Source organism: Notechis scutatus, chromosome 5 (assembly GCF_049901735.1).
Source record: "Notechis scutatus isolate UNSWTSFEM ecotype Mainland chromosome 5, rNotScu1.2, whole genome shotgun sequence".
Classification (NCBI taxonomy): Eukaryota; Metazoa; Chordata; class Lepidosauria; order Squamata; family Elapidae; genus Notechis; species Notechis scutatus.
This window is the reverse complement of record NC_142013.1, coordinates 8454969-8475904: the sequence shown is the minus strand read 5'-3', so window position 1 is coordinate 8475904 and position 20936 is coordinate 8454969. Positions and strand designations below refer to the sequence as shown.

General features: G+C 42.4%; 1 protein-coding gene across 3 annotated transcripts in view; it reads right to left on the bottom strand.

Annotated features, from left to right (window-relative positions):
* CCDC83 (coiled-coil domain containing 83) overlaps positions 1–19754 on the bottom strand; it is a 34140-nt gene extending 14386 nt beyond the window's left edge. The window contains exons 1-7 of one of the 3 annotated variants that reach the window (XM_026680511.2): positions 19528–19745; positions 16808–16934; positions 11735–11819; positions 7784–7952; positions 5437–5604; positions 3041–3132; positions 1289–1357 (exon numbers count right to left, since the gene is read on the bottom strand). In XM_026680511.2, the coding sequence (XP_026536296.2) occupies positions 1289–1357; positions 3041–3132; positions 5437–5604; positions 7784–7952; positions 11735–11819; positions 16808–16905 (681 nt within the window). In that variant the 5' untranslated portion in view covers positions 16906–16934; positions 19528–19745. Of the gene's footprint in view, positions 1–1288; positions 1358–3040; positions 3133–5436; positions 5605–7783; positions 7953–11734; positions 11820–16807; positions 16935–19527 lie in introns of all 3 variants that reach the window. The other 2 variants (XM_087966111.1, XM_087966112.1) reach the window with 2 other exon arrangements.
* Positions 19755–20936: the final 1182 nt, after the last annotated feature.

Below are 20936 nucleotides of genomic sequence, written 5' to 3'. Positions count from 1 at the left end.
TGTTGTTAAATTAGTAACCCGGCTGTTAAGTCAATCTGGCTTCTCCATTGACTTTGCTTGTCGCAAAAAGAGGAATCCCGTGACCCCAGGGACACCGCCACCGTCATAAGTGTGAGTCAGTTGTCAAACCTCTGAACGTAAATCAGGTGACCATGGGGATGTTAAGGTGGGCGTCAGTCTGAAAAAAATGATCATAAGTCACTTTTTTCAGTGCTGTTGTAACGTTGAACGGTTACTAAGTGAATTGCTGTAAGTTGAGGACTCTCTTTGATCTTCTTGAAAACCACAAGGAAGCCCTGAGACCTCCTGATGGACTTCTACACAAGTACAGTTAGTTCTTGACTTATGACCACAACGGGGCCCAAACGTTTCATTGCTGAATGAGACCGATTCGGGCGAAACGGTAACTCCTAAGTTCAGCTGGGAGAGAACCAGTTAGCTCTGACTATCAGCTGTTGGGTTTGCCCCAGCACTAGTCTGTGCTTTATTTCCTGGTTTTCCAGCTCAGCTGCCGCGCGTCAGCTGTTTTACACACACGGCTTGCAGCAGAAGGCGAGTTGTAAACACTGTATGCGCAAGCGAAGCGCACGCTCACCGAACCGGTTGTTACACCGGTTCAATCCCACCCCTGGCTGCAATTTGGGTCGTTAAATGTGAAAACAGTCCTAAGTCTCTTTTTTCAGTGCCGTTATAACTTTGAACAGCCACTAAACAAATGGTTGTTAAGTTGAGGATTAGCTGCACTTATAAATTCCTCTCTTGCTTAGATGATTTTTCAAAAACCAACCAGAATTAGACAAATGCGCACCCAATTTCAAATGACATTTTGAAGAACTGTCGTGCAGGTAGCAATGGCGCTTAGACTTATATACCACTTTGTAGTGCTTCACGGCCCTGTCCAAGCGGTTTATAGAGTCAGCACATTGCCCCACAGCAATCTGGACCCTCGTTTTACCCACCTCGGAAGGATGGAAGGCTGAGTCAACCTTGAGCCGGTGAGGATCGAACTCCTGGCAGTGGGCAGAGTCAGTCTGCAATACTGGATTCGAACTACTGGCAGTCAGCAGAGTTAGCCTGGAATTCTGCAATACTGCATTCTAACTACCGCGGCTCTAACTGTGTGGTAGTAATTTTGCTGCCCTTCATTTCTGCCTTGCAAAACCTAACAGTCAAAATATGGGCCCTGATGCTCAGTGGATCCCTTAGCCTCCGTCTGCAAGCATTGGACCTCCTGGCCACCAAAGGATCTGCTTTCCATTTGTTTGCTGTCTTGCAGAAATCAACTTACTTCTTCTTTTAGCCATTCATATTCCTTAATCTCCCTGCGGCTGATCTTGTCAATGTGCTTAACGGCATTCTGGGAAAATAATCCAAATACACCAAAATTAAAATTGTAACCTTCACATTGAAGGAAGCGAGAAAAAGAAAGGTTTAGACATATCACAGGATACCAAGTCAGTTTTATGTTTTTCTACACCCGTTAATTTTCCAGAAGATCCTTTTAGTAGCTAATGACATGTAATACAGGTAGTCCTCAATTTATGACCATAATGGAACCCACCCATCATGGTCGTAAAGCACAATGGTCATAAACTGGATCCCCCAATTTTATAACCTTTTTTTGCAGCTGTTGTTAAGTGAACACTGTGTTGTAAGGTGACTAGTGCGGTCATTAAATGAACGCCACAATCGTTAACTGAATTAATGGTTCGCTATAGACTGGTTTTGCTGAAATGCAAATGCAAATGCCAGTTTCTGGTGAACCTGTCATAAAACTGAGCATTAGAAATATGACCACATGACAATGGGAGGGTCAGCTGTTGAAACCTTGGAACTGGGGGAGGCCCGTCATAATGCTGAACAGTCTTAAGTTCAAAACTATTTGTATAAAAGCATTATAGAGTTCTAGAATAAAGTATCAATATTATCCACAGTACATTTAACGACATCAGCTGTTGAAAAGCTCAAAGCAATTTGACAGTACTTTTTCCAGGTAACAAATGTTCTTAAAAGACATAAGCTTTTGTGTTGCATCTTTTTTATAGGCCTATGAATAAAATGTTATTAAATATATCCTGTTTCCCCAAAAATACAACCTACCCTGAAAGTAAGTCCTAGCTTGATTTTTACACATGCGCCCAATATAAGCCCTACCCCCAAAATAAGCCCTAATTAAGATCCCACCCACTCCAGAGTGGACGGGTAAAAATTAAGCTAGGGTGTGGATGGGGGTGGTGGAGCTGCCCTACTGCTTAGTTTTGGAAAGTTGTAGCCAGTCCTCGCATACCCCGACACCTGCCTAGCCGGCCTATTTCTTCAGAAGCCAGCAAGGCTAGCAAGGCTTTCCTGAAGGCTTCTGTAGCGGATAACAAAGTTCTGGATCGATCCAGAGATCTGTTATCAGCTGCAGAGGCCTTCAAGAAAGCCTTGCCGGCCACAGAAGTTCCTGAAGGCCTCTGACAGCGAAAAGGAGGCCGGGGGCGACACATGCAAGTGCCGTTAGTCAGTGGATGACATCCCCCGAAAATAAGGCCTGGTGCCTTTTTTGGTGGCAAAAAGATATGTCAGGGTCTTATTTTTGGGAAAACATGGTAGTAAAATCAAGATTCCTCCTGATTATCACCACCATAGATAAACACAGCTTTCCCACCAAGTTTGCTAAAGTTAAACATAAAATGCAAACGAAGAGGATGAAAGAACTGCTAAGAAAAATTGTGCTGCTAAGTGGCTGAAGTGTGATTGTGTGACTGGAGGGGTAGGGTGAAGTAACTGTAACTTTGAAGAGTGTTCATAAAAATGTTTTTTTGAGTCTGTTGTAACCTTGAACAGTTGTTAAGTGATCAGTCATCAGTCAAAGCTACTCTATGCCATCCTTTCCTACAAAATTTCTCCCACCCCGTCGAGATTTCAAGTCCCAGAATTCATCAGTGTGACTGGGGCATTCTGGGAAATTTCAGAATGTATCAGGCCCCAGTTAACTCTGAAAGAACAGACGAGGAGATGCCACTAAGCATCTGAAATAGCAAAAATCAAAACGTACCTCGGTGGCCCATTCTTTCTTTAACTCCATCTGTCTCAAAGTGGTTTTGTCAATTCTTTCCTTCGCTTCTTCCAAAGAAATTCTAAAAAATTCTAAAAAAGGAGAAGAGGGTGTTGAGGAGACATACAGAAAAGAGATCTATTTTAGCCTTTTTAAAATGCCACCCAGAATGTAAATTACAGGAAGTCTTCAACTTATGACCACAATTGAGACCCCAAATTATGTTGGTAAGTGAGAAATTTGTTGAGTGAATTTTCTCGCATTTTATGACTTTTCTTGCCACATTCGTTAAGTGAGTCACTGCAATAATTAAATTAGTAACACAGTTGTTAAGTGAATCTGGCTTCCCCATTGACTTTGTGTCAGCTTTGGAACTGTTATTAAAAGCTGCCACACAGCTGCGGAGGATTGGAGGGGGCTGATGTTGTTTGAGTAGCTCTCAGTAGACAAAATAGATTCTTTAGTAATTCAAGGTCATTGTGAATTGCGCAGCAAGAATTGGGACGGAAGGGGGATTGGTTCACGTGATGTATGATGTGGGGAAAAGGGGATAGTTTGTAGGTTGGGTCCTTGTGGGAAGTCTGGGGTGGGGGAAACTTTACTTTCGGAATTCCACAGAGGTACCAAGTTTCTATTCTAATAAAAGTACTTTGAGCACTTTATGGTTGTCTTGGAGTTACTGGCTAGAATGGATAATCTCTGGAATGCTGACACTTTGCTTGTCAGAAGGTCGCAAAAGGGGATCACATGATTCCCCAAGGAACGCGGCAATCATCATAAAGGTGAGTCGGTTGTCAAGCATCCAAATGTAAATTCATGGACTGTGGGGATGCTGCAATGGTCATAAGTGTGAAAAACGGTCATAAGTCACTTTTTCCGTGCTGTTGTAACTTCGAATGGATACTAAATGAAGAGTTGTAAGTTGAGGACTACCTGTATTCCAGAATTAAAGACAGCAATTCTGGTTTCAGGTTTGGGGTTACCATACAATTCAGCGTTACTTGAGCAACGATTGTACAGTCTCTCTCTAAAAAATGAAGTGCCCATTTTTGCTCTTTTTGGCCAAGACACAAAGCTTTCTTCAACTTAGTCTAGTGCTTCCAGATGTTTTCTTTCTGCTGTTCCCAGAGTTTCCCATCAGCGTGGCCAAGAGGCATACAGGCCCCTGAAACATCTGGAAGACGCTATGTTTGATTCAGACCTGTGGTTCTATCTGTCCCGAGTTTCTCCAACTTAAACATCTGGAAATAATTAGGAACGGGAACTTCTTGACTCCACACTTGACATTGCACTGGCAATATTGCCAACTGGCAATACCGAAACAAGTGGGATGAGGATCTGTTAGGATATTAAATTTAGTAGCTGGAACAGTAAAGTGTGCAATGGGCCAGAACACACCGTTGGAGCTGATTGGTTGGAGAGAGCTGGTCCCTGAGGCAATCAATGCTGTGATTGGTTGCTGTGGGTGCAAAGGGGGGAGTATTGTGGCCCGTCAACCCCAGCCCCACCCCCCAGCAGCTGAATCAGAGGAGGAGGCGGAGGCGTGGGAGTCAGGGCCAGCATCAAGGCAACCTGAGAGCTCTGAGAGGGAAGAGGGAGAGGAGCTGTCAGAGAGATAGAGACGGAGCCTGGATTGCCCATCAGCCCTCAGATGGAGACTCAACAGCCCCCAAGTCTGGAGGTGGCTGATGAGGGAAGAGGCGGAACAGCTGGGTCTGGTGCCTGAAGAGCAGAAGGCAGAGGAGAGGAGAGCAGTGGAACTCTATGGGCTGGTCCTTGGGACGGAAGAGCCACCACTGCTAGCGAAACCCCACCGTAGCTCTGGGGATAAAAGGCAGGGGGCGGAGATGAATAGATGTGGCAGACAGCTATTCATCTCCCCTGCTGGACAGGCTTGTTAGCCTGAGGTGAAAGAGAAACCTTTTGCTGGGGCTGCTCCTAATAAAGGAATCATTGCTTCAACTACAGAGGGTTTGTTGTGTTTGGAGAGCTGGGTAAGAACAGGAAGTCTCCCTTTTTTTCCCTGCCTTTCTCTTCAGACTTCCCTGTATGCCATTCGATTTATCTCACGATATTCCTGCATTCCTTACTATCTTGCCTGCTGCAACTATAAATGCGAAATATATTTATTTAAATAAAATGACACGTTGGTGCATCAGTGTCTCTAACTAACACCAACTGACTGCAAAGAATATAAATTTTTTCCATTCTCCACTATTCAGTCAGAACGGAAGAAGCTCCTTGGATGAGAAGTGAAACCTCTTCAAGCAAAAGGAAGTCCAGTCGCCTTTTGAAAAAGCACCCTTGGGACAACCAGGACCTGGATGACTGAGAATCTCCATCGACATGTGTTAGTTTGAAGCCAACTTCTTCGTAGGCCTCTAACAGAACCTTACCGGTCATTTCTTCAAGATCTTCCTTCAACTTTTTAATATCCTGTTCCAAGAACCGAATCTGATTTCCGTGTTCGGTGCTTCCCACGTTTTTGTAGGCGGTCCAGTAGTCAATTTCAGTTTGTTTTTGGACAAGTTTCTGTTCAACATAATGTATCTGGAAACGCATATCTAGCGAAAGGCAACAAGGCATCATTTTCAGTACAGTTATAGCAATAATAACACTATAGTTGCTTCACAAAAACTATGGATAAATACAGGGACACCTGTAATTTATATTGGACCTCGATGCACCAACTTCCCAAACCAATTAACATCATTTGCATCCTGACTTCCTTCACAAAGGAGGCTGTTTAGTTTTTGTTTTTATTTTTCCATTTAGTTCCTGCTTGTTCTTCAAAAGCTTAAGGCAGCATCACAGCATTTTCCTTTTCCCATGTTTTCTCGGAAGCCATAGCTCAGGGGTGTCAAACTGAAGGCTTGTGGGCCAGATCGTTGCTTAAATCTGAAATATCAAAGGACTGGCCCACAGTGCCTCTGCTGGCCAAAACAGGCCATGCAGAGGCCTCATGAGCCCCCCTGTGTGGCCTGTTTTCAGCCTCCCCGCCCTCCAGCAGCACTCTACTGGCCAAAAATGGGCCTCGCGGGGCCTCCACATGGCCCATTTTGGGCCGGGAGAGTGCTGCAGGAGGCCATGGAGGCCAATAACGGACCAGGGGAGGCCACACATGCCCCCCCATGCCCCGTTTTGGCTGGCAGGTTGCTGCAGGAGACATCTTCCCCCCCCGCCCCCCTGGCCCTTGAACTACAATGCTGATCCGGCCCTTGAAGAAATGCAGTTTGACACCCCTGCCATAGCTCTGTGACAGTGGTCTCCAAACCTGACCACTTTGTGGGCTCCAACTCCCAGAAACCCCCAGCCGGCATGATGAATTCTGGAAGTTGAAGTCCACATGTCTTAAAGTGGCCATGATTGGAGACACCTGCTCTGGGAGATCAATTGACAAGAATAACTAGCCCAAGGTCATCCAGTGAATTTGTGTGGCTGAAGTTAGACTAAAATTTGAAGATTTCTCCCCTTAACCGCTTCACCCTACCAACTATCTTAGTTCTTAGATTCATGCTTGCCTCTCATTCAGGTGCTCAAGATGGAATGGGGTACAGGCAGTCCTCGACTTACGATCGCAATTCAGCTCAACATTTCCGTTGCTAAGCAAGACAGTTGAGTAAGTTTTGCATCAATTACGACCTTTCTTGCCACAATTATTAAGTTGAACCACTGCAGTTGTTAAGTTAATAGTACGGCTGTTAAGTGAATTTGGCTTCCCCATTGATTTTACTTGTCAGAAGGTCGCCAAAGGGGATCACGTGACCTAGTGGTGGGATTCAAATTGTTTTACCACCGGTTCAGTGGGCCTGGCTTGACGGGCGTGCTTTGCCTAACGCTGGCGCACAGCTTTCCCCACACCAGCTGAGACCTGCAGTGCCAATCAGCTGGGAGGATAAAGAAGAGAAAAGCGCAGGGGTGGGTGGGTAGGAGGGCCGATCTCTTCTTTTTGTCAGGGCTCCAACAAATCCCCCTCATTCAAAGCAAAAGTCTCTAGCCGCATCTCAGAAAAAGTAAATTGGTTTATTAGAAGTTGCCATGTTGGCGTGTGGCTAGATGCAGCCGGTACTAAATCCCATCATCCATTTCCCTCTTGACCCTGGTCTTTCTCCCTCCCCCCCCTGGATGTGACTTCTCCAATGGGACACATCCGTCTCCAAGAGTCATCCATCATGCTCTCCAATAACCTTCTAATGCTCTGACAACTTTGGGCTGCTGAGTTGGTTATCTAGGCATTTCAAGAATGCCTTGTTTTCCCCCCACTCCCTTTTTCTGGCATCTAAAAGGACCAAAGGAGTATCTTTTTAATTGACACTTTTCCTCTCCGCTGATTATCCGATTTTTTTCTCCTCCTCTCAGCTGATCGTAGGCTTTATTTTACTACCAGTTCAGTTGAACCGGTCTGAACCGGTAGCATACCACCACTGACATGACCCCAGGACATTGCGACCGTCATTAATACTGGCCCAGCATCTGAATTTTGATTAAGTGACCATGGGAGTGCTGCAACGGTCCTAAGTGTGAAAAACAGTCACCACTCCCTTTTTTCAGTGTCGTCGTAACTTTGAACAGGTCAATAAACGAATAGTTGTACGCCAAGGACTACCTGTACACCTGTCCCATTTTTTTCCCCACCAGGGGAAAAAAGCAGCCAATCAGGAACATCCTGTGAACAAAAATTTCCTTAAAGCCCTCCAGAAATGATCCTTGGTCTTCGTCCCTCCTTCGAGAAGCACAGCTCACCTCTGATAAGTTTCTCCTGGTCTTTGATGTACTGCCATTTGGCCATCATGGCTTTCTCAACATCATCCCGTGTAACGATTTCTACTTTTTCCAGCTCCTTCTCCTGCTCTTTCAGAGCCGTCAGCAACGCTCGGATGTTTTCAATCTGTTCGAATTTGAGTTGCAGATTCTGGTGGCAGGACAGAGAAAGGCGTACTTTTGATGTCTATGGAGATTCTCAGTCATCCAGGTCACGATTGTCCCAAATGTGCTTTTTTTCAAGAGCCAACTGGACTTTCTGTTTTTTTCTTGGAAGATGTTTCATTTTATTTTTTTTATTTTTTTATTTGTCAAGCAAGTATTAGATAACAGGTACAGAGGTGATATTTAGCAGGTTCTGACCAGTTCTGGAGAACTGGTTCTGGAGAACATGACCAGTTCTGGAGAAATTTTGAGTAGTTTGGAGAATCAGCAAATCCCACCTCTGACTGGAGATTTTATAGTCCTTTTCCCTGCCACGCCCACCAAGCCACGCCCACAGAACCGGCAGTAAAAAAATTTGAATCCCACCACTGAACAGATATAAGTATAAACATGATTATGAATACATGAAATGGATACGAATAAAAGGGAACATTAGGACAGGGACGGTAGGCACGTTGGTGCACTTATGCATGCCCCTTAAAGACCTCTTAGGAAAGGGGTGAGGTCAACAGGAGACAGTCTAAGGTTAAAGTTCTTGGGGTTTGGGGAAGAAACCACAGAGTCAGGTAGTGTATTCCAGCACTCTGTTGCTGAAGTTGTATTTCCTGCAATTGAGTTTAGTGCGATTTACCTTGAGTTTGTATCTATTGTGTGCTCGTGTATTGTTGTGGTTGAAGCTGAAGTAGTCATTGACAGGTAGGACAGTGCAATAGATAATTTTATGTACAACAATTAGGTCGGACCGAAGGCGGCGTAGTTCTAGGTTTTCTAAGCTTAAAATTTCAAGTGGCGGTATAAGGTATTCTGTTATGAGTAGAGGAGTGAAGGACTCTTCTCGTGAACTATCTCTGGACTTTCTCGACTGTATTAATATCCAATATGTCATGCGGGTTCCAGACTGATGAGCTGTATTCAAGTATTGGTCTAGCAAATGTTTTGTATGCTCTAGTTAGTAATATTACCAGAGAAAAAGCTATGTAGGATTAGGTTAACAACTCTTAATGCCTTTTTGGCTATGTGGTTACAGTGGATTCTAGCACTTAGGAGCTGAAGAAGCTTCTTGGATGAGAAGCGAAACGTCTTCAAAAGAAAAACCAGAAAGTCCAGTTGCTTCTTGAAAAAAAACACCTTTGGGGCGTACTTTTGATGGTTTGAAAAAGTTAAGGCTTGTGCAACTTGTTCAGGTGAGGGCAAGCAAAACCATTTGACATCCAAAGCTATTTAGAACAATGCTCACTCTGGTGATTCTGGTGGAAATAATGGGTTCCCTTTGTGCTTGCTTTCTTTCTTTAGTTAGCATGCAGTGTTTATATGGCCAACTTTCTCACAATTGGGGCATCCAACACCATAGTTAAACATTCCATGACTATCTAAAATCAATCAAAAATAAATAGAGAAAACCCAAGAATATGGAACAATAGACTCCTGTAAGAGTAAACTCCACTCCCTTCGGGCACTGATGATGTTACCTGGTTTGGTAATGAAACATCTACAAGAAAACCATCAACTTCAGAGAACATCAAGGATCACCACCACCTCCTCCTCCTCCTCCTTCCACAAACTCCACTCCCTTCTAGCATCCTCCTCCTCCTCCTCCTTCTAGTACTGATGATGTTACCTAGCTGAGTAATGAAAGGTGTGCAAGAAAATCCCAACTTTAGATAATCAGAGTTGGAAGGGACCTTGTAGGTCATCTAGTCCAGGGGTCGCCAACCTTTTGGACCTCAGGGACCACCAAACTCATAATTTTAGATCCCAGGGACCACTAATTGGTTCTGTGGGCATGGCCTAATTTGTGGGTGTGGCTTAGTGGTCATGTGACTGGCTGGGCATGGCTTGTATGTAAATATTATAAATATTTATATAAATATTTAATTTTTTATAAAAAAGAGCAACTTTTACCCAAAATCAGGCAAAGCAGGCAGATTGAGTTGCTCACAGAATCACAGATTCATTCAGAGATTTATCTATCTGCCATTGGCTAGCTCAGTCTGTCACATAAAATTTGCTTGCAAGCAAACTCATAAAATTAACTCACAACACACCATGCATGTAAATATTGAATTTTATTAAAAAAGAGCAATTTTTACCCAAATCAGGCAAAGCAGGCAGATTGAGTTGCTCACAGAATCATTCAATGATCTATCTATCTGCCATCGGCTAGCTCAGTCTCTCAACTTTGCTTGCCGTGAGTCTGCACTGAATTTGCTCGCAAGCAAACCTTCAGTCCTAAGGGAGGTTCGGCTGTGCTGAGCTGAAGATCTAAAGACTACCTAGAAAGCAAGAAATCCAACCATTTCCTGCTTCCTGGCTTATCTAAATCTCCCGGCACAGCAGAACAGATGATGGTTGGAAAAAGGAAAAATAGCAATTTGGCAGGCACGTTTACCGGGTAAGGAGTGAGTGGGTGGGGAGGATTCCTGCAGGCCATGTGGGCGGCACAGCCTTGTGTTTCTGCACAGCCTGAATTAATTGCTTTGGGGAGTGGGGTGCTCTGGGGGTGAGATTTCTCTGCAGCCCACCAAAATTTTCTCAGGGCCCACCTGTGGGCCGCGGCCCACCGGTTGGCAACCGCTGATCTAGTCCAACCCCCAGCCCAAGCGGGAGACCCAATACCATTTCTGACAAATGGCAGTCCAATCTCTTCTTGAAAGTCTCAAGTGATGACACTCCCACAACTTCCGAGGGCAAGCTGTTCTCACTGTCAGAAAGTTTCTCCTTATTTCCAGGTTAAATCTCTCCTTGCTCAGTTTCCATCCATTATTCCTTGTCTGGCCTTCAGGTGCTTTAGAAAATAGCTTGACCCCTTCCTCCTCTCTGTGGCAGCCCCTCAAATATTGGAAGACTGAGAACAGAAACTTCAGAGGGCATCAGGGATCCCACAGTTTGACTATTTTGCCTCAGCGCAGAAGTATTATTACCAGTAAGCTGCAGCTCAACGCTAGCCCTACCCCCAAACAATATGTGATCTTCGCTGCTTCGTTAAACAGGATGGACATAAGCCTTATTTATGTATCCTAGTTTATTTATATAGCCATCCAATAGTGTCACTGATGCAATGAACATGCATTTCGGGCACATTCTGAAAGACAGGGGAGGACGGGGGGGAAGCTGGCAAGCAATGCTCCATGGAATCGCAAAGAGTCGGACATGATTTCGCACCTAAACAACAAAATATACACACCCATCTCACAAAGACGTGACCCTGGAAGGGCATCCAACACAAAGACAGTTAAAACCTTCATAACAAACAAGATTCATAACAATCTAAAAACAATAAAAAATAAGTAAAATTTAAAAAATGCAGAGGTGGGCTTCAAAAATTTTAGCAAAGGGTTTTCTGCCCAGTTGCTGGGTGGGCGTGGCCATGGTGGGTGTGACCTAGTTGGCCTCCTGCATCAAGGCAGGGGGGAGGGGCATTTTTGCCCTCCCCGGACTCCGGAGGCTTTCTTCGAGCCTCCCGGAGGGCGAAAATGGCTTCCCTGGGCTCTGGAGGCTCTCTGGAAGCCAGAAACAGGCCCATTTCTGGCCTTCCTGAACTTCTGGGACCCCGTTTTTCACCCTTCCCGAGCCTCCGTGTGTACCCTGCACTTACCTGCATCCAAAACGGGCCGTGTGGGGACTCCTGGGAGGGGCAGGGTGGGCGGGGCCAACCAGAAATGGGATTTGGGGGTTCTCCGAACTGCACAGAGTCTTAGTTAGGGGCTCCCCCGAACCCGTGGAAACCCCGAGCAGCCCATCCCTGAAGTAGTTCATTTGCTTGCTTACTCTTTCTTTGTTTCTCTCATTCTCGGCTTCCAGTTGCCTGATTTCACCCAGTAGTTGATCAATGACATCTTCCTTAATCTGAATTCTGAAGGTAAATAAAGGCAAAAATAAGCTGTCACATTTTCAGAAAGTACATGCTTTTTTTTTTGCAAGGAAAAATGGAACACAAGTAGAAGAAACAGGCTGAATATTTGAATTCTTTGCTTCAGGTTTTATTGAAAGGTATTTGTTGTAATGACGAGGCAGTCGAGTTGTTTGATCATGAACAACTGAATTATGATGATGATCTTTACTGGAGTATAGTCTTGCATTTATATACATTTTTAGTTATCCTCCGTCATTGGTTAACTTTGGTTACTGCTTAACTTTCGTTACTGTTTAGTACAGTAATCCATACAATTAATTATCTCTAGTTAAAGTCTAACATATGTTTACTTCCCCTCTCTAATCCTCCTTTACCCATAGATTAGTGACTTTGTTTGCCTGAGTTGTATTTGCTTGGAAACATTCTTTATCTGAGGTTTGCCATCCGAGATTGGAATATTCCTGCAATTACAACTCTACAGGTATTAATACAGTGAAACCTTGAGTGAATCAATGTTGATCCAACAGACCCAAATCCCAATTTTTGTGGTTATTTTACCACAATATTTATCATTTCCATAATGCAAATGAAGGTACTGTAAGTGATAAAATGAAGTCATTTGCACTGAAACACTGAATATTCTCTCTGACTGAAATGGACAACTGAGAGTAAGGGCTGCCCTCTCTTCCCAACTGGTCTACTAAACCAGATTTTTCTGTCAACTGATATTAATCTCCATAAACTGGAAGCACACATCTAATGATGATTTAATCAAGCCTTTAACAACTATTTTTTTTACAGTTTTTCCCATTATTGTATCCCAAAGAAGCTCTTCCTATCCTATTTCTTCGTAGTTTTATGCAGAATGGGGGGGGGGGGGATTAGATAAATCAGCAATGCACCTCCAAAATGGACATAATCATGGGAAGAACTGTTTCCTGCCGCTTTTTCACTTCTCAGTATACTAAAGCAGGGATCCCCAAACTTGACAATATTAAGACTTGTGGACTTCAACTCCCAGAATGACTGGCTGAGGAATTCTGGAAATTGAAGTCCACAACTGCCAACTGAGATGTAATTCCTAGCAGGGCCTTGTTTTGTGTGTACTATCTAGGACTTGGAGCAATCATGAAGTTGGAGTTTCATCATGGACTGGACAGAATTAATTAACCCAGTGGCCATCAATGGCAATTGAGATGTCATTTCTAGCAGGGCCTTATTTTCTGTGTATCATCTAGGATTTGGAGTGATCATGGAGGCGTAAGGATTAAATGTTGCGGTGGCCTACAGATGGAACTCTCGCCTCACAATCAGGAGGCTGAGAGTTCGATCCTAGGTAGAGGCAGATATTTCTCTCTCTGGGCATGAGGAGAATATATCTGCTGATCAAAACTCCTCATTGGTGAGAGGAAGGGCATCCGGCCATTACTCTGCTAGCTCCATTCAGTTGCCCAGACTCCACCCCGCAAGGGATTATGGGGTCATTAAAAGGTGATGATGATGAATGGTCGGCTGGGGAATTATTTTAACCCAGTCCAGATTGGGGCTAAATCTAACCAGGTTCAATGGTTATTCAGTTGAATCTTTGACTCTGCTTATTTATTTACAGATCAACGCTCGATGCCTGTTGAGTCTCTTGGCCAGTGAGGCAAAAAAAAAAACACTATAGAAAAACAATTTTCAAACTTTTTCAGGCTGTGAAAATCATTAGAAAAAAAATATAATCACAGAATCCTCGACCAAGAGGTAAAGTTCTAGAAAACACATGGGCTGCGTTTTGAGTGAAGTTTTTTTTCTGTCTCTGGGTCTCTTCCATCAAGTTCATGTGAAACCTGTAGGTTTCCTGCTGTAGAATATATTTCCCAGAACATGAGTTGATTTATTTGTAACCAAACAATAAAGTCATTATGAAAAAATGCCAGTGACTACTGTATATCAAGAGCAAGATCTATTTTTAACTGTCGGTGTTTAAATTTTGTGCATTCCCCCCCCCCTCCTGCCTGCTCTACGTAAAGGCTACCAGCGATTTTGGATAGGAGAAATAATTTCCATCACTGTGTGTGAACCACATTTTATAATTCCTCTCCCTTTAACACTCTCCTCTTAAGTGTTGCATACACATTGGCTCTCTAAATTAAAATATTTACTCTAACTTCAAAGCACTTTATTATCTTCATGTATATTCTGCTGATTTATAATTTGCCTTTCCAGAGATTAGATTTCCGCTCTGTTCCCTTGGTTGCAAAAGCAGTCTTAAGACTAAACTTTGCATCGTAAAGATGGTTTTGAATTGTCCTTCTTAGTTTTGACTGGTTTGGAAAGCTTACAGGATGCTATTCCTTCTACCCATAGGTCTGAGCTCCTGGAGAAAATATTAGATATAAACCTAATGGATAATTCATAGAAATACATCAATAGATAAGTAGGGGAAATCTCACTAACAGCTCAAGGAAAGCTTAGAGTGATTATTGGGCATAGAAATTTTAATTGACTATCAAACAACTAAATAACCCTGAAAAAATGGCAGATGGGAGAAGATAAAATGTAATGAAATGTTCTGCAAGAGGTCATGGATGAATGGCAAGAATCATGAATAGGAACATGTTACAACTGTCCTAATAACTAATCACTAAAAAATAGAGAGAGTCCTTGATTTACAACTGGTATCATAGTGTTGTGGTTTGTCAGCAGCAGGTGTGGATGGCTGAGGGCTCGGAGAGCGAAGACTCAGATGAGGGGCCTGTGTGTGATGCAGGGATGGGACCAGGACTATCAGGGAGCAGAATGCTGCCTTCGGAGATTGTGGAGGCTGGCAGCAGCGATGAAGAGGTCCCCGAGGAGCCTGTGCCCAGTGCGCATGCATGCAGGGCTGCTCGAAGGAAAGAGCAGCTACAGCAGCACGGGCGACTCTGCAGTAAGGCTGCAAGGCAATGGCCCCTCTCTTAAGAGATAAAAGCCAGCTGAGAAACCAGAGTTCCTTGCAGGAAGCAAAGTTTTTGCACTCAAGCCTTGTGGACGTTCGGAATATCTTGGTTGGTGTTTGGAGACTCTTTGTGTTTGAAATATTTCTTAGTCACTTTATCTAGTGTTCTTGGCAGACTTGCACAACCTTATCAAGGCTCGTTCTTATCAGACACAATTAGTTTGAAACAGCCTTTTAATCGGGAAGGAATGAAATTTGTGAAGAATCATTAAAAGGTTTTGTTGTTACCTCTGTTTTGTGTTTGTTTCCTTGGAACAAGGTTTGGGTCAGAACCCATAGCAACTACAGGTAGTCCTCACCAGAATTTGTTTAGTTCTAAGTTTCAACAGCATTGAAAAAGGGAACTTTTGACCATTTTTCACACTTACAACCATTGCAGCATCCCCATGGTCATATATGTGATGACCCAGAGCGTAACACAAACGTCACCAAATCCAAAACATAAATAAATGTCTTTTAATGCCTCCAACTTGGCCCCACTGTTCAATAATACTCAGTTGGAGATAAAACGTGCTCAAAAATAGTCTTTAAAAGAAAGCAATACAGTCCGAACTTAATGAGTAGATAGAGGTTGAAATAAAAAACCAAACAAGCTACAATGACGAAATTTCCACAACGGACCAGGATAAGTAATTACCAAATTCAAGGAGATAACAAGACACAGTTTGTTGGAAGGACGTCAACCAAGATCACTTCAGACCAAAAGAAAACACGCTTTGTTTCCAGCGTTCGCCAGTACGCAGGTCCAAACTCTTATTCAGTTGTCACAGCTGCAGCCCATGAAGACGATCAAGGCCCTCTGCTCCCGAATAGATCTTTCCCTTATTCTCTCCTCCCTGCGTGCCCTAGGATGGGGAGGGGACGGACCTGGGTCCTCCTCTGACTGCTCAGCCAGCCTCTGCCCTGCTCCAGCCTCCTCCACAACTTCCAGAGCCACACTTCCACTCCCTCTGGGCTGTCCCTCCTCTCCCTCAGAGTCAGTCTCCACCAGGGGCATGACAATATAATCAAAATTCGGACGCTTGGCAACTGACTCACACTTATGACGGTTGCAGTGTCCCCGGGGTCATATGATCAACTTTTGCGACCTTCTGGCAAGGAAAGTCAATGGGGAAGCCAGATTCACTTAACAACCATGTTACTCGTTTAACAAGTGCAGTGATTCACTTAACGTAACCGTGGCAAGAAAAATCGTAAAATGGGGACAAAACTCACTGAACAAGTTTATCAATTAGCAACATAAATTCTGGGTTCAATTGTGGTCGTAAGTTAAGGACTTACCTGCATTCAAAGTTATGATGGTAACTGAAAAAAACTACTTATGACTCGGATTCAAAGTTCGGACAGCCGCCCACCTTCCCTGTAGTCACATGACCACATTTTGGATGCTTGACAACTGTCCTGCATTGCAGCATTCCAAAGTCATTGCGACATCTCACTGTGGGGTTGGACTAGAAGACCTCAAAGGTCCCCTCCCACTCTGTTATTCTGATAGTTTTTAAAAACAGCAGAAAATGGGGTGTTTTTGATGCCATTCGGTCATTGTAAATCCTGTGACTTACAATGGTTTTTTGCTATAAGAAAGTTTTTTTTTCCAGTAAAAAAATGTATCTCTTTTTAATTCTGTAAAAGTAAATAATTGGTATTTACCCCTAGTTTCTGGCAAAAAAACTGCCCATAGGATAGAATCGATTCACTTAATGACCATCATGTACCTTTAAGGACCGTTGCATTTATTTAATAACTATGGCATTTCTTTAATGGCCAAAGCGTTTGTTTAACAACCACTGAAAAAAGGTAATAAAAACATAACTGTAATTCCAGATGCAATTACAGTCGTAAGTCAAGAACTTCCTCTATAGATCTACTCCTGCCATACTATAAGTTCAACTACTAGATAGAGAATAGTCGTAGTATTGCTACACCCCACTGCCCCCAAAATAGGTAGTCAGTTCACTAAACAGAGCTAAAGTAAAAATTTGAATTTTTTACGACTTATACATACTGAAATGCCAATAGGGCTTCTGGAAAATAGGTCCTTGGCTCTTTGGGTAGTTGTGAAGTCCCTTTCTTCTTCTTCTCTTTCTTCTTTTCCTTTGCCATGGCTTATGTCTTTATGAGGTCAAACAAATCTCAAGGTCAAGAAAGATAACAAATTAGGACAGCACATAAACAGTGGGTTGATGATTCCAACACACTTAACAATTTCTCACTTAGCAGCATAAATTCTGGGCTCAATAGATTTCTTAGAAATCATATCTATTAGGTTCCTTAATACTGATTTCCTGACAATGTGTGGTATAGATAGCAGCCTAAATTTATCTAGCTTTCCTCGTTATCTTTATAACAGTTCTAGGAGAGAGGCTTATTTATCAATTGAAAGCTAAGTTTTGGAAATGTTTATGGAGATAGTCAGTCATCCGGAAGGTGCTTTTTCAATCGGCAACTGGATTTTCTTTGTTTTTCCTTGAAGACTTTTCACTTCTCATTCAAAAAGCTTCCTTCAGTTCTTTTTCAGAACTGAAAAAGCTTCTTGGATGAGAAGCGAAACAGTTTCAAGGGGAGGGGGAACCAAGAAAATCCAGTTGCCTTTTGAAAAAGCACCTTTCGGATAAGTTTGGAAAACTAATCTCCAGCAGGTGCAAACTTTAATTATCACAGCTTTGGTTGAATAAACATTTACAACCCATTTTAATCAGAGAAGTTGAGGCAAGGACATATTTGTTAATTCAGGGCTGATATGCTAATATCAATAAGGAATGACAAAAGGTGATAGTTTTAAACACTGTTAATAATGTAAAATAGCTTTTTGTATAACTTCAAAACACCCAGATTTCCCCCCACTAATGAATTCCTTCTATCCTAACTAAAATTAAAGAAGATAAAACTTTTACTCTGTCAAGCTTTTGAAGATTTAAAAGCCAAAACTTAAAAAAACCGTGGGGGGGGGGGGGAAAGAGGCACAAAGGTGCCTACCTTCCTTTTCTTTTTTTTTTTTTTTTTTTTAATTTTTTTTAATTTACCCATTTTATTTATTTACAAAAATGTATAAATATTATTTTTTTTTTTTTAAAAAAATGGAAAAAAAAAAAAAAAAAAAAATAAAATGGGTGAAGTCTGGGATAAAAAGAAAGAAAACAAATTTGTATTTCTGACTTGTTGTATATATGAGAGAAAGTGCATTTTTCAAAAAATTCTTCGATTTCTTTCTGATTTCTTCATTACTGGATGCTTTTAAAAAGAGACTGGACACAGTCATTTGTCCAGAATGGTAGAGGGCTTCCTGCTTGAGCAGTGGGTTGGACTAGATGACCTCTAACTTCTATCTCTGTTATTCTGTTCTCTTCTTCTTCTCAACCCTTAAGAAGTCCATTTAATGATTCCAGAAGGCTCTGGCTTTTTAAAGTAGAAAAACCATATCTTGGCTGTTGCTCCCAGTTCTTTATTTGTACTAAAGAGCAATCCAAAACTCAAACACGAACCCTGTTTCTGGAATTGAGATACACTCCCCTTTAAAAATATCTTTTCCCAATTAGAAATTAACATGTTCTGTGTCAAAAGCAATCATGATTCTTCCAGATGACAATGAAAAATAAGGGAATGGAATGTGCTACAAATATCTTTGCTGGCCCCCAAAATACCACAGTTATGGAGTTTGCTGTCCAAGTGTGAATGTCCCCAGAAGAATTCCAAAATATGGAACATATGGCAACACTTTAATAAAACATATTACAAATATTAGTTCATGAACAGTGCAGCATTTTATTAGAACACACTAACGTATTCAATGCATTTATTTCATGTAGACATGTAATGTTTTTTTTATATTAGAAAAGCTGTTTTATGAGAAACATCCAGATTTGGTCAGCCTTACCCAAGTCCCTCTAAAGTTAAAGGAATTTGAGCTACACATTATAATTTATTGTCTTGTTGCGTTCAGAGTAATATCTCACAAATAACTTAGCTTGCATGCTGCTACTCCAAGGAGCAACCAAAAACATTTTAAATACAGCAGAGAATGAAAAGAACTGAGTTAAGAACAAGAAATTCTTCTTTTAAACAGGAATTGGGTTGCTTTTAAGTTTTGCACGAAGGAAGGAAAGTGGGAGAGAGGGAAGGAAGGACGGAAATTAATTAAGGAAGGAAGACAGGCAAAAGGAAGATGGAAGAGTGGATAGAAGGAGAAAGGCAGAAGTGGGCAAGAAAGGGATGAAGGAAAGAAGATCAGAAGGAAAGAAGGAAGGAAAGGGGAAGGGAGAAAAGAAAGAAGAGAGAGGAAACAAAGAGGATGGATGGATGATGGAAGGAAGAGGAAAAAGAAAGGGGAAGGAAAGAAGGAAAGGATGGATGGATGGATGATGGAGGGAGGGAGGGAAGAAGGAAGGAAAGAAAGGAAGACAGACAAAAGAAAGACAGAAGAGTGGATAGAAGGAGAAAGACATAAGTGAGCAAGAAAGAGGGATGAAGGAAAGAAGATCAAAGAAGGAAGGAAGGAAAGGGGGAAGGGAGAAAAGAAAAGAGAGAGTGGAAGGAGAGAGGATGATGGAAGGAAGAGGAAAGAGGAACAGGAAGGAAGGAAGGAAGGAAAGGGAAGGGGGGACCAGCTTTGCCATCCTTCCTCTCACCCCCTTCCCCACTTCAGACGCCTCCAATCCCGTTGCCAATGCAGGCGCCCACCTCCTGCTCAGCAGCGCCGCCCTCCCGCCCTGCAGGGAACTGCCTTACCCAATTTCTCTCTTCTTGGAGGAAGATGAGGCGGAGGGGAGTCCGCTTCGAGCTGCTGCCTTTTGATTGGCTGCCCCTGCAAACTTTGCTAGTTGCCGGGGTAACCGCGCTAAGACCGACGGCCTCCTCCAGCGATTCCTTCTCCTTTCTAACGGGAGAACGGCCCCCCCTGTGTCACAGTTTAACAACTGCAGTTAATTTGACACCGATGAAGAAAGCGACGAGCTGGTAAAAACTCCTAATTGGGTCTTCATAAACGGAGTCGTCATTCCTTTTCTTTCCTCTCTATATTGTAGAGACCATACAATATTTTCTTGGAAAAATAAATAAAGAACACGTCTGAAAAGGAGGCAAATCTAAAAGCAATTAACGAGGTTAAAACATGTTTATATGCAAAACGTGTTTGTAAATTAACTTACAAAGGAAAATTCAAGAACAAAACCAAGAAAAATAACTCTAAAGGACTGCTTTCTGAAATAAAGAACTATCCTTTATAATAAAAGATATGTGGTTGCTGTTCTCCATATACATATTTCAATTATATTCCATGTATTTTTTTCTTTTATACTGCTTTTATTGCTCATTATTTTTTTATTGTGTTTCAGTACATTTTCCTTTCTTTTGTAATCAAATCAGTTAAAAAAACCTCAGAAGGACAGGAGACACCAGGATTCAGGATGATGCGTCACCTGTAAAGTCATGGAATCAATTATTAACCAATCCATTATCCTCCACTTAGAGACAAACAACCTACTCTCCAATAAACAATTTGGTTTCAGAAAAAACTATCCTGTAATCTGCAACTCTTACACTGCAAAAACATATGGACGACACAACTCGACCAGGGCAAAGCAATAGATGCAATCTACATAGACTTCTGTAAAGCCTTTGATTCAGTGGTACACGACAAACTACTCCTAAAAATAAAATCCTATGGTATCTCTGGACAACTGAATAACTGGATAGAAGCATTCCTGTCAAACAGACAACAAATGGTCAAAATCGGGAGCGTCCTATCAAATCCAGTACCTGTCAATAGTGGTGTCCCCCAGGGCAGTGTTCTAGGACCAACTCTCTTCATACTCTACATAAACGACCTCTGTGATCATATTAAGAGCAATTGCGTTCTCTTCGCTGATGATGTAAAGCTGTTCAATACCACAGACAATACTGCTACCCTACAAAAAGATCTTGACTATGTATCTGAATGGTCAAACAAATGGCAACTTCAAATCTCAACAAATAAATGTTCTGTCTTACATATTGGCAAAAAAAATCAGAAAATAAAATACAAGCTGAATAGTCAAGATCTTGTTGATGACCCAAGCTCTGTAAAGGACCTTGGAATACTCACCTCTAATGATCTAAGTGCTAGAGCCCACTGCAACTACATAGCCAAAAGGCATTAA